At 35.1% G+C, this 14,766-nt stretch overlaps 1 protein-coding gene and 1 long non-coding RNA gene across 2 annotated transcripts; one reads left to right on the forward strand and one right to left on the reverse strand.

The window, feature by feature from the left end:
• Positions 1-10,246: 10,246 nt before the first annotated feature.
• On the reverse strand, positions 10,247-11,087 carry LOC109193699. The gene is made up of 3 exons (XR_002056324.1): positions 10,623-11,087; positions 10,464-10,542; positions 10,247-10,340 (listed from the first exon to the last, which is right to left on the reverse strand). It is a non-coding gene; the product is annotated as an uncharacterized LOC109193699 (long non-coding RNA).
• A 482-nt stretch (positions 11,088-11,569) lies between these two features.
• LOC109193671 (F-box/kelch-repeat protein At3g23880-like) lies at positions 11,570-13,264 on the forward strand. Its single transcript, XM_019344525.1, has 2 exons — positions 11,570-11,573; positions 12,684-13,264. Exons 1-2 carry the CDS (start codon positions 11,570-11,572, stop codon positions 13,262-13,264), a joined length of 585 nt encoding a protein of 194 aa, XP_019200070.1.
• Positions 13,265-14,766: the final 1,502 nt, after the last annotated feature.

Genomic DNA, 14,766 nt, shown 5'->3' on the forward strand with positions numbered 1-14,766 from the left:
TATAATTTTTACATAATAGTAATAACGGAATAATCAATTTTCTTAATTGTAACCGAACAATATTTAATTATAATATTGATAATCATCATTATTATTAAATATTACATAATATCATCATTATTACCATAAAAGTTGTGGACAAGCAAATTCAAATGAACTTCAAAATATGATTCTTAAAATCATAATCTAAATTATTATGACAATAATAAAATAATATTCAATTGTCATAATCATATGTTTTTTCGAAACTGTGATTCAACATCACACTCCATAATTAAAAATATTATCAAATCATGAAAAATTGCAAAATTCCATAATTGCAATGAAAGCCAGAATAATCACATAATATTATATTATAACAATTAGGTGATTTAAAATGAAAAAACAATTGCTGAAACCGCAAGCCTTTGAAACATTTTTCGGGAAATTTTAATACTTAAAACTTAAGCAGTGTAACAAGTATGCATAATGGCATATTAAAAAAAAAAAGTTTTAGACGGAACTTTTTATCACCATAATTAAAGAAATTAGCACAATCATGCTAATTTTCTAAAACATACTGCAAATACCAGGAAGCAATACAATCCTAACCAATTTGAAAAACTACACCCTTTAATTAAGGACAAGAAACGGAAGGACGGGATTTCCGGAATAATGGCTCCAAAATAAACAATAATAATGGTAATCAATTGAAGTACCAATTCTATGAGGAAGTGCGAAAAGCGTAATATTGAAGATCATTAATGGAGTAGTACACTGCTGGTAATCAATTGAAGTACCAATTATGAAAGTTATCTTAAATCAAGTCGAAAGCAAAAAGTGGTCGGAAATAGCAACAAAGATTTTTCCGGATACCAAAAGTGGTCGGAACAAGGCTTTCGACTTGATTTAAGATCACTTTCAGGTGGTCGGAAATTCCATAATTTCTAGTAGTGGTAATAGCGCAACGTCTGTATCGCCTTCCTCCAGAGCTTCTTAACCCGTCTGCTGCCCGCCGAAAATGACGGCAAAATACTAGTAGCTAACCAAACTTCATGTTGATGCCAGTGGACAGCCACTCCAACGAAGACATATGGGCAACCCTCAATGACGATGCTTATGGACAACGAAATCGCAAACCCTTTTTCTCAGACAATCGCTCGGCGGCGCTGCATTACCGTAAGCGAACGACAAAATCACCACTCCAACGGTGCTACGGCCCAGGATGCCAATCGGGACGGCCAACGGCACCACCACCGACATTCGTCAAACAGAAATGGCTAGGGGAAATTTCGCAGCACCGAACAGCGCAAAAACAGTCCCCACCGCCTGCCATTCACACCACTAGACACCCATCATAATGGGCGGTAGTGCTGACATGCTCTGCCGGCAGGAATATACGGTAACACCTCGACCAGGCAAAACGAATTAAAAAAAATTCCCGCAAGAGCCAAATCTTAATTGACACAAAACCAGCGGCCCTTCAATGTCGTCAGCCAGCCAACCTTCAAAACCAAGAGCCTTCGGGGATGGAGACCTTAATGCCACTAGAAACACAGATGATGTGTATGTTCTCCGATCTGCGTCGCAGCACCAGGACGTGAACGACGACCGTCCTCGCCATTGCCACCCTTCGCTGGAGTACAATCTCGGATAACGACAACATCAACTAGTGGCGTCGAAGGAGACAGAAAGAAACATCGCCAGATGGATTGGAAGAAAACAAAACTGGCCTGATCTGACGGAGAAGGAACATTACCGCTTGCAACTACCACCTGGAACCCAGCTACCTTAGCTACGACCTCCTACCTCTAGTCAAAAAACCCAACGCTGACGACAAGCCTTATGGCAATCATTTCATCATCACCGTAGTTGTCATTTCTACGACGCCTAATAGCAGTCATCGGAGAAACGGGTGAACTGGAGACCATCCGAAACTCATACGCAGTCGTCGTGAGTGGCCGGAAACGAAGACAGAAAGTTAGGAAAATGAATTCTCCCGTGAAAACATGCAGCAAGTTGGATTTTTACTTTTTTTTTTTTATTCAGAATAATTTTTGTAAATCATAAATATCATAGCAACTGATATTCACACTGCAAACATATTCTCCAGGGAAAAAAAACAGCAATAAAACTTATATTGCATAATATATAATATAATTCAAAATATATATCATATGCAAATTTATCAACTAGGCGGAGATTAAACAAGCTCTGATACCAAATGTTAGAAATAAACAAATCAATACATGTAATCTAACCTTGATAGTGGAAGCATATGATCAAACATCTCCCCCCATAGCTGTAATTTTTGTTGTATTGCTTGAAGAATTGTAAGGAATTTTGGTGTTTTGTCTACCACTTGGTCTCCTGTTGAACTAGATGGTGTGTATTGCGAAACCCAGGAGCAATGAGAGGACCATACATATATATAACCTATGCGCCATCACTATAGGTTAAGTAACAGAAACCGTTACTTATGTTTCAAACCACAACATAATGGTCATAAATGGCCTATTAACTTGTACCACTTAATGGTGACATAATGGAAAATGTTACATATGATAAACAATGATAAAGACAATAGGATAATCAACAACATATGATAATCAATTTCAATCAAAGGTAACATCATAACATGAAGGCGTGGCTTGCTAGGAGTTTGGGATGGAGGCAAAACATTCGGAAGTTGGGAGATTGGGACCCAAGAATGCCATTGAGCTTAAGAGTTTGGGATGGAGGCATCACGAAAGTTGGGCAATCTCTTGCTCTAATTCTAGGTCAAAAGTTCTTTAATTCTAACGCGCATTTTGGGGGACATCTTGAATTGGGTATTTCTCTCTATTTTCCTCGGGTTGTTCATGCACTTTGGATGTGGTTATCCTTAATCTGGTATAAGGTGGGACACGAGATAAGGTTAGAGGTGTAGCCATGTTGGAAACCTTACACGAGGGTTATGAGCTTTAATTTGCGCGATGAGCCAACACTACTGCTATTTGCCTTTCACACTAGCATGAGCATACCAACATATAGTAGTGCCTGTGTACCCCTTGGGGCAAACCACCTGTGATCATACAAGTGTTTCATATATGTCCTCTTCACCTAACTTTTTCTGATTACAACATTTCTTACAAGGACACAACCACCTGTTATTACTATTCGGAAGGTTACTCTTTGCAAAGTCTAAAAATTTTCTAACTCCATCTTCGTATTCCGTACTAAGTCGATTAGCTATCATCCAACTTTTATCCATCACGTACAAGCCAATCTAGATAATAATAACCCTAATTAAACATTTGTTAACGCTATTTTAACAAATTTCTATAATAATAACTACTACAACAACTACAATAATTTTAGCATTTACATACTGCAAACAAGTAGCATTTATCCATCACGTACAAGCCAATCTAGCTAAAATAATAATAACCTTAATTAAACATTTGTTAACACTATTTTAACAAATTTCTATAATAATAACTACTACAACAACTACAATAATTTTAGCATTTACATAGTGCAAACAAGTAGCATTTCATGGACGCAAACAAGTAGCATTTATCCATCACGTACAAGCTCCAATCTAGGTAAAATAATAATAACCATTTGTCAATTCTAGATGCTTTCTTATACATCCTAACTAACCAAAGAACATGCCAAACACAATGTGAATTGAATCTTGCTAAACACAATAGACAAATTGCGTACCCGAGACCGGCGAAGAACAGTGGAGGAGGAGCACGGCAAGGACTGAACTTAGTCAAACCCGATTGACGCCTAACAAAAAATAAACCAATCAAATATTTTCACCTAAAGAAGTGAAATCAAACGAGAAATAGAACATTTAATCATTAATATATTATCATAAAAACATAATAATATACTTAACTCGATTAATTTCTCTCTCTACCTAGCTCATGAGTCCAGAATCATTTTTATCATTGCAACCAAGTATTGATTCAACCTAGCATCAAGATTAGAATTGTAATAAGAACGAATCACATACTTAATTACTTATTATGATAAGTACAACTAACAATATAATACAATTATTAATCATTTACATTAAATACTACGTAGTATTAATTAATTATTAGTATTTTTTTTTAAACAATTATTGATATTTTTAATTACTCTAAATTAAAATATTATTAATAGACACTCATATACATACAAGTGTCCCTGTTGTTGGTCATAAACTCAATGCTTTCATTTGGTGGAATCAATTATGAGAGCAAGAAGAAAAATAAATAAATAGACAAATCATTAGGTCCCACTTAGCTTTGGTGGAGATACCATCTTGTACGGACATGAAAGAAATGAAATTAAAAGAAGTTGAATATTCATTTACTAGCTAAGAAAAAAGATTGGGCATGCGCTAAGGCAATTCAATGACTTAAAATCATAGCAAAAAGGGCAAGAAACTAACCTACGGAGTGAAAATATAGACACCAACATCACCAAAATCACTAAGTGTAGATCCCAAAATTATCAAAAAGTACATTTTTACACAATTATTCCTAAAATTTCAAAATATACACCACAACAATTTATAAAATTCAAAAAATATAAAAAACTATTACAAAGTATATAAAAAATGATTTTTAATATATATATATATATATATATATATATATATATATATATATATATATATATATATATATATATATATATATATATATATATATATATAAGCTACTTACCCGAAGTGAGCGTGGAGGAGGAGAGCTGTAGCGGCGGGCGTGGAGGAGCAGCGTCGTCCCCGGGGGCGTGGGGGAGCGGCATTGTCCGCGAGGGCGTGGAGGAGCGGCATTGTCCGCGAGGGCGTAGAGGAGCGGCGATACAGGCAACCCGTGAGCGGCGGCGTCCGTCCGAGCTTCCGATCTATAGTGGCGGCGTCGGAGAGCGGCGGAGACCAGTGCGGTGGATGGCGACGGCGGCGAGTGGCGTGGATGACCGGCAGCGGCGGGCATGGAGGTATGGTGGTGAGGATCGCGGTGGAGACCAGTGAGGTTCTTTTGTTTTTTTTTTGTTTGTATTCGATTGAACGGGACGCCACTGCTTCTGATCTATTAGGGTATATAAATTGAAAATATACGACGTCGGCTATATAATTAGCCGACGTCGTATATTTTTTAATTTTTTTTTAATTCACGATACGACGTCGGCAATTTTAAAATAGCCGGCGTCGTAACTTATTTAAATAAAAAAAATTAAAATAGGTACGACGTCGGCTAATTAAATAGCCGACGTCGTATGTTATTTTAATTTCAATTTTTTTATTTAAATAAGTTACGACGTCGGCTATTTTAAATTAGCCGACGTCGTACCTATTGTTTTTTTAATTACGATAATATATGACGTCGGTTATTTACTTTAACCGACGTCATATGTATTTTAAAGAAAATAAAAAATAATTTTAAATATTTAACATCGGATGTTCTAAAATCCGACGTTAAAATAATGACGTTAAAGTTGTTTTCTGTAGTAGTGTATATATGTATATATAGTACAGGTTTTAGTATTAATATAAAAAACTATTAAATATTAACAAGAAATGAGTTAGTTTAGCTAGTAGAGCACATGTTTGATAATTGTACGTAAAGATTAAGGGTTTGAATCCTTTGACATTAACGTAGTTTTAGAGTTTTTTTGACTCCTTTCCGTAGGATTCAACACAGTCACATTTTTAATAGTTTTTTTAATATTTATAACACACACACACACACATACACACACACACACACAAATGTTTTATATTAATATTGAGATATGTAAATTATAATGTGTTTTTCATTCAAATTATTTTATCAAATTAATTATGTTTCATATTTTGTTATGAATATTTTTATGAACTTTCGATGTGTTTTATTTTTCGCCCATATCCAACAATATTTACAACTATATTTCTTAGGTAATTTTTTTTTTTAAATTATCTTTTTTGTTTTCATGTATCGCTTGTACTGGAAAAAATTTCTGAATCCAACCCTACTGCTTCGCCCCCCCTCAACCGAATTTCTGGCTCCATCCTCGCTTGGGACCTTCGGCCTTAAGACTATTGGATTAGAAGGGATGAAGGAAGGCCCAAAACAAGAGGATAAGGATGTTAAGCTTGGAATGAGGGGATAGGTAAATCCACTAGGAGGTGAGGTGATATTGGGCTTGGAAGGAGTGGGTTGGAAGGCCCACTATGAGGAGCAGGTGATGATGGGTTTGGAAGGAAGAAGGTAGGCAAACCCACAAGTGGGGAGTCATTGTTATATTGGGTTTGGAAGAAGTGGGTAAGAAAGCCCATAGATATGGATCATGACCACCACTAAAGGGTTATGACCGGCCACCAGTAGTCGTCATTGGACTGGCGAGAGGGACCGCCAGGTTCCCCAAGCCATGGCATGTGCGGTAGCTGTCCAGCGCCTCTTAGTTGGACTAGTGGGTGTGAGGCGATTTAAAGTTTTAGTCAAGTTTAGAGTGTGTGTCAAAGTATGGGGTTAGTTTGCAGATGATAAGAAAATAATATTTTTATAGTGATTTGGAAACATTCTTACTCCACACTTCTCCTTAACTCCAATGAAGCTCCACTAAGAATTGCTACACAAATACAAATTGATAGAGGCTGAAATGGTACTAGCTACCTATCATCTAAGTCTAACACCCCATGTCCAATTCTCATCATTCCTACATGCTATATTTCCTAATTCTATGGTTTGCCTGGGCTTAAAAATTACTAGTGATGTATAGTATCAAAAGTAATAGAATGCCTAATTGCTAATTAAAGATTCAACAAAGAAGAATAAAACACATATTAATCTAAAAGACTAATAACACGTTTGATTCATGGAATATGTTTAGAATGGTGTAGAATTCCTATGAGTACGCTTATTCTGATCTATAATTTTTTAAGTTTATATATTCATGAAAATACGTACTATTCTTAAGAATATGCTATCCCGCCCTAATAATAAATATTTGTTATTATATAGAGTATTTCAATAATTTGAATGCTTACGTAATTTCTCATTCTAAAACAAACCAAAACAGCAAAACCTGAATACAATTTCTAAAATATATACATTTCAAGAGCCAAAAATGGAATATAATTTATATTCTATATCTTACTTTTCGATTCCCTATTGAATATTATTCTTTTTCCTTCAAACTCAATTTTGTAAACAAAATATACTTTAAGGGCTAATTTGTATAGAATTTTTTTTTTCCATTTCTACATTTTTTTTTACCATTTCTACATTAAAAGCAAATAGACCAAATTCTATGAATGAAATTTTTTTCGTTGGCCCACCCAATTTAATTTCTCCAACTACAATTGTCTAATCCTATCCCTTTATTTGCCCGTTACCGTTTCCCTCATCTACCCTCCCCTCTCTCTCTATAAGCACTACAACCCTCTTTGTTAATCCTCCGTTTCCATTTAAATATATTTCCATTATTTATACTCATTACATTTTCTAAATGGAAAACAAATCGGCCCAATTCTCTAAATGGAATTTGTTTTCGTTGGCGAACCCAATTTCCTCCCGTCCAAATGTCTAACCCTAACCCTTTATATATTCTTTACCATTTTCCCCCTCTATCCTCCTCACTCACTCACTCTCTCTCTCTCTCTCTCTCTCTCTCTCTCTCTAAGCACCGAAATCCTCTCTCTCTTTCTAAGCACGAAAATCCCCTCTCTCTCAAGTCTCCTATCACTTTAATCTTTTATGTCGCTCTCAATCTCTTTTAACTCTCGTCTCTCAATTGGAAAAAAAGGTTTCTATACATCTATCAACCCGATCTCTTCAATCGCCATCGAAACTCCTTAAATTGAGAAGGTAATCTCTAGTCTCATCCACTTTACTAGCTATAAGAGTTGAATATTTTTTTTTTAAATTTGAACCACGAATTTTTTTTTTCTTTGTAAAGAAATTGAAATTGTGAAAACATTGACAAATTCATTTCGAAACATGTTTTATTGAATACAATATCTATTTTTTCTAAATTTTTGGTACATAATACACCCGCATTTACAAACTTCTTTGCCATTAAAAGTGATAAAGAGATTAAAAAAAAACTACCAAACTTCAAATAGCTTTTGAGCTATTTCGATACAATTCTCTCTCTCTATCTCTCTCTCTCTCTCTCTCTCTCTCTCTCTCTCTCTCTATATATATATATATATATATATATATATATATATATATATATATATATATATATATATATATATATATATATATATATTTACACACACGCACACACACTACACATCTAAAAAAATTTCAAGTTTTCATTTTCATTAGAAAGCTATTAAATGAGTTAAAATCTATTTATTTATTAATTTGTTAAATATGAAACTAATTTGCACTGTTTTTTTTTCTTCATAAAGAAATAAAAATGTAGTGACAATTGGTAAAAGTATCTGTTGAGTCAAAGTATTTTGTCAAAGTTATTTGCAAAAATAATTCCAGTTCTATAAAGGAATATCAGTACTAAGAAGAATAGTTATTGAAGAATACTAGTTCTAAGGGGATTTGTTGTTGAAGATTTTATAGTTCTATTTTGATTATGAATAGTTTGTTATTCACGAATCTGTTAGGAATAGCTACTATAAATAGGGGATGTCCTTTATTGTAGATCTCAAGCATTCAACATTAATCTTGTGAGGTACGAGAGTCTTTGAGAATAGGATACTAAATTCCCCTAGAGAGTAGTACATGTGTTTAGGTTTCAATAGTTTGGTAGGAAAGATCATTCTATTGTGTAATCTCATGTTCCAAACAGTGTACTTTAAATATTGAGCTTTTAGTGGATTTAGGCAAGTTCTCAAATTGAGAAGTGCCTCGCAGATTAGGGTTGTTTGCCCGAACTGCGTTACAAATTGTTTGTGTTACAACTTCAGTTTCGATGCTGTGCTTTACAAATTTTTCAATTGGTATCAGAGCCAAACTGCTTAAGTTATTAGCAGGATCCTAATGGAGTTTCCCAGAGAAGGACTGTCAAGCACCAGGCCCCCTGCTCTCTTTGGTACAAATTTCTCCTACTGGAAAGCTAGAATGAAAATCTATATTTTGGCACAAGGAGAAGGAGTTTGGGATGCCGTTGAGAAAGAATGAAAGAATCCAGTTGATGATAAAGGTAATCAAAAACCTAAAACAGAATGGAACGAAGAAGAGCGAAGTGAATATAATTACAATTCAAAAGCAATGAATGCCATCTATGGAGCGGTAAGTGAAGATACTTTCAAACTAATCGCTACCACTGGCATAGCTAAAGTTGCATGGGATATACTATGTGATCATCACGAAGGAAATACTTCTGTTAAGCAATCCAAGCTGCAAATGATACAAACACAGTTTGAGAATTTAAAAATGGAAGAAGATGAGGATATCTCACAGTTTAGTGCAAGAGTTTTAGGGATTGCTGGAGATGCGATTAACCTAGGCGAACCTATTCCTGAACCTAGGCTCGTCAAAAAGGTCTTACGTTCCCTACCTGAGAGATTTATGATAAAGGTTACAGCCATCCAAGAAAACAAAGATCTAAACACCTACAAACTCAGTGATCTAATGGGAAATCTTCAAACATATGAGCTTGAGATATTGCAAAAAGGGAAAAATAATGACAAAGGAATTACGCTCCAATCAAAGCAGAAAGAGAGTCCAGAAAATTGATACTGAAACCATGGAACAATCAATTGCTCTCCTAACAAAGAATTTCAATAGAGTTCTCAAAAAATTCAACAAATTTAGAAGCAAAAGTGCTTCAATCAATCAAGGGAACTTCCCAACTGGACAAAATCAATCTATTTCAAAAGGAAGGGAGAGTCTAAAACCTGAAGGAATTCAGTGCTACGAGTGCAAAGGGTTTGGACACATCCAGTCAGAATGTCCAACATATTTTAAAAGGAAGAACAAAACATATGTGGCAACACTAAGCGATGACTCAGATAGTGAAGAAGACACCAACACTAATTTCGTAGCATTCACCGCAAATCATGAGAATGACAACGGAAACGAAAATGGTATGCCAGAACTGCTAGAGTCATATGCCCAATTGTATGCTAAATGGGAACAAATCATCAAAGTGAATCTAGAGCTCATGCAAGAAAATCAGTTTCTAAAAGGTGAAAAAGAGAGAGAAGAAAAACGTCTCAAAGAAACTCAAAATGAATTATTAGAATCTAAAAACAGAGAGGCCAAACTGTTACAAGAAATCAAGGCACTAGATGGAAGGCCTAGATCTCCAAATCCAGCATCCAGTGACAGCCACTCTTCTGAAAATCCTGAGGTGTCACAACATCACTTTCAACACCGAAGGAGAATCAGATGTTATTACTGCCACAAATTGGGACACATAAAGGCGTACTGCTTCAAAAGACAAAATGATCTCTATTACAGACAAAACAACATAGATTGGGCAGTACAAAGGAAAAATAACAGCAAGAAAGTATGGGTAAGAAAGGAACAAACACAAGTTGTTGCGTATACCTCAGAAACAAGCCAAGAACAAAGTGTTTGGTATTTTGACAGCGGATGTTCAAGACATATGACAGGAAATCCACATTATCTTGAGAATATCTAGTACAAAAATGAAGGGCATGTCACTTTTGGAGATGGAGGAAAAGGACAGATTATCGCAAGTGGTACCTTGAATGTCCATGGACTGCCCAGATTACCAAGAGTCTTTTTGGTACAAGGACTCAAAGCAAACCTTATCAGTATAAGTCAACTGTGTGATGATGAACTCAAAGTAGAATTTTCCAAAGAGAATTGTAAAGTCTACAACCAAAAACATGAATGTGTTATGATGGGGAAAAGATCATCTGATAAAAGCTACACATGGGATGGTGATCTAACCTGTCATTAATCTACCATCAATCAAACACCACTGTGGCATCAACTAAGGGGGAGAAAGACAGAGACCAAGGTGTTTGCCAAAAATTTGACAAAGGGGGAGAATGTTGACTCAAAGTATTTTGTCAAAGTTATTTGCAAAAAGAATTCCAGTTCTATAAATGAATATCAGTACTAAGAGGAATAGTTATTGAAGAATACTAGTTCTAAGGGGATTTGTTGTTGAAGATTTTCTAGTTCTATTTTGATTAGGAATAGTTTGTTATTCACGAATCTGTTAGGAATAGCTACTATAAATAGGGGGATGTCCTTTATTGTAGATCTCAAGCATTCAACATTAATCTTGTGAGGTACGAGAGTCTTTGAGAATAGGATACTAAATTCCCCTAGAGAGTAGTACATGTGTTTAGGTTTCAATAGTTTGGTAGGAAAGATCATTCTATTGTGTAATCTCAGGTTCCAAACAGTGTACTTTAAATATTGAGCTTTTAGTGGATTTAGGCAAGTTCTCAAATTGAGAAGTGCCTCGCAGATTAGGGTTGTTTGCCCAAACTGCGTTACAAATTGTTTGTGTTACAACTTCAGTTTCGGTGCTGCGCTTTACAAATTTTCAGTATCAAGTAATATTGTAACTATGTAAGTTGTTATTTATGGCCTCGTGGTTAGGTAGATGGGATTAAGTTAGAAATAATAGTAAAACATGGAAAAGAAATATGAATGCAATAGATGCATATGTTGTAATGGGTAAGTAGACATTTGTGGAGCATTGAATAGTTGGGGATGGATTAAATAGGTAGGTGATAGTAGGAATAAATAAAGAGGTTATGGTGCGTAAATAGGGGATAGGTTAAATAAATAGGAATATAGGAAATAGTGATCGTAGGGGTAGGTAGGTGGTGCTTGATGGTTAGGTAGGTGGGTGAAGGTAACGCTATAAAAATAAGTGAAGTGAATATATATATATATATATATATATATATATATATATATATATATATATATATATATATATATAGTTAAATTAATTCTCTAATAATATACATACTAAAATTAATCAATGATGGAACACTAGCAATATTTATTGGAATCTTTTTGTAATTTGTATGGCTTTTATTCATTTTGTACGTAGTGACACTTAAATTTCTTGTGGATAGTGAGAAATAGATCAGACTTTGGTTAAAATATATATTTAATTTTATTTTTTTATTTTCAGATAACAAAAGGAGTTTAATTCCGTTAAAATATATAACTATATATTTTTTTTCAGATAACAAAAGGAGTTCGATTTAAATTTAAAATATATAATTATATTTTTTTTATTTTCAGGTAACAAAAGGAATTTTTATATAAGACACAGAATCAGGATGTCATTCCCTACTCCTAAGCGCCATATGCCACAACAAAATCTGAATCAAGATATAATCACAGAAATCCTCAAAAGGCTGCCTGTGAAATCTCTGCTGCAATTTAGGTGTGTTTCAAAAGTTTTGCGTGCTTGACGTATAGCAGTGTAAATCGGATTAGCTATATGTCCTTGTTTTCTATTACAGAAAACAAGCAATCATCATTTCGCAAGTTTATTACATTTGACCGCTCGGTCTTAATTCCTGAAGGTGGTTTCGAATTCTTGGGTTCTTGCAATGGACTCTTTTGCTTTCGTGCTAAACCGTATCAAATATTGATTTGGAACCCTTCATTAAATGGAAACATCAAGACAATCCCATATGTCTGGCGGTCGGGCTACATTATTAGTATATTTGGATTTGGATACGACATGCATAATCAGGACTACAAGGTTGTTTATGCTTATTATGCGGAGAATAATGGTGATGAAAATGTGATTTTGGTGTATAGTTTTAAGCGTGGGTCATGGAAAAGAAGTGATAAGAGGGTTTAGTAGTGGGTTTGTTTATCCCAGAATTGCTGTGTTTGTGAGTGGTAGTCTCAACTGGTGCAACAACAATTTAGATGACAGTGAATGGAATTGGAATATAATTTCTTTTAATTTAACCACCGAAACAGCCAAAGCTATAGCGTTACCCAGCCATGAACACGGAGATGCCATTTGTATAGGTGAGTCAAGAGGATTGCTTTTTGCAGGTTTTCATCACAAACATCAAATGGAAGTTTGGGTGATGAATGAGTTTGGAGATCAAGAATCGTGGACTAAACTAGTCTGCATTTCAAACTTACCAATTCATCATCCACTTCCCCGGGGTTCAGAGAACACTGCATACATGGCTCTGTGTAATGCTAAACTCGCAATTGTACATGTTTCGGAAAACGGTGATATTCTAATGATGGTTGGGCATCAGTTGAAGCTCCATAGACCTAATGCTAGAAGGGGTAAGAATTTTAATATCCCCTATGCTCTTGGTTATATGGTTGGTACTTATGTGGATACCCTTGTTTCTCCAGCCATGATTGGTCTGTAAATGAATTGTTCATGTCATGTTGGGGGAAGAAAATTTTGCTTTTGGATGTGTTGATTTAGAGTTCATTAATGACTTTATAATTGTGTTTAATTAAGTATAAAATAGTATTTTTTTATTGTATCATTTGTGCATGAGCGTTGATGAAGTAAATTTTACTAGCCAAGTTTGGTGAACTATAGATTTGTGTGAATGCAACACAGGTAAGATAGAAATGTTTCTAAGTTAAATTTCATAGCATTTTAATGTTTACCCACACAGACATAGTGTAAGGGGTTATGACTTTCGATGTGAGAGGGGGGGGGGGGGGGGTGAAGGAATGTTGAGCATAGATGGTTAGGTTGGGTTATCGGGTTTACTGACTTACCGCTAAGGGGCCAGGGTGTGGGGGAAGTGTTTAGACCAATGGTCCCTATCCGCCGACAAAATAGGTCTCTTGAACTCCTCGAGCTATAGTGTTGCTAGTGGGCATCGAGCGCTCTCCGTTGTGTCGGTGGCACCTCCCGCTACTGGGGCTGGACAAAGTAGTGCGACAAGAGGCTAGTGAGGATGGTGGAGGTAAAAAAAAAAAAAAAAAAAGAAGGGGCGAGGTAGTGGAGGAAAATGCAAATATGGTATATACTATCAAATAATAAACATTTAGTACACAAATAATGTACATTTAATATATTAGAAATATAAATTTATTCATGGTCCACCATTTAATTTGCTATTACTCCTAGCTGAGTTAATGCCACATGAAGTCCTCCGAGTATAGTGGTCTTTCCACGTTTAGTCCTAAACTTTCAAATTGACCATCTGTGGTCATTCGACTTTTAAATTTAACCATTCGTGGTCCAAGTTAACCACCCATGGTCCTTCAACTTTCGAAATTTAACCAACCACGATCCTCTTCAAAGGACCGTGGTTGGTTAAAATTTAATAGTTGAAGGACCATGGGGGGTTAACTTGGACCAGGAATGGTTAAATTTGAAAGTCGAAGGACCACATATGGTCAATTTGAAAGTTTAGGACTAAACGTGGCAAAATCACTATACTCGGAGGACCTCAGATGGTGTTAACTCATTCCTAGCTCCTTTATTTATTATTTATGTAGATTTGTAATCTTTCACTATACATGTGGAGATGTACCCCTGGATGAAGAAGTTGGATAAAGAATTATAATCTTGCTTTGTCTCTTATTTTCTTTCACTGTGCAATTCCTTTGATTAATTATGCCTGAGCCAATAGATTACAACATGCCTCATTTATTTTCCTTATGAATTTTATGAATTAACTTCCTTATATGATTTCATTCATCATGATGAAACAAATTGACCCCGATACAAATCAATAAATTTGTATAATTTACAGTGGTAAAATAGACAAAGATCAAGAGATAATTGTAGTAATAATATTGAGTGGATAACGCTACAAGAGTGTTGTAAGAATATAACATGATTTGTCTAATTATTTAAGACATAAGCTATTTATACCAGGAAAGTTTAATAAATTAAACTTAGCTA

This window comes from Ipomoea nil, unplaced genomic scaffold (genome assembly GCF_001879475.1).
Source record: "Ipomoea nil cultivar Tokyo-kokei standard unplaced genomic scaffold, Asagao_1.1 scaffold1900, whole genome shotgun sequence".
NCBI classification, from domain to species: Eukaryota; Viridiplantae; Streptophyta; class Magnoliopsida; order Solanales; family Convolvulaceae; genus Ipomoea; species Ipomoea nil.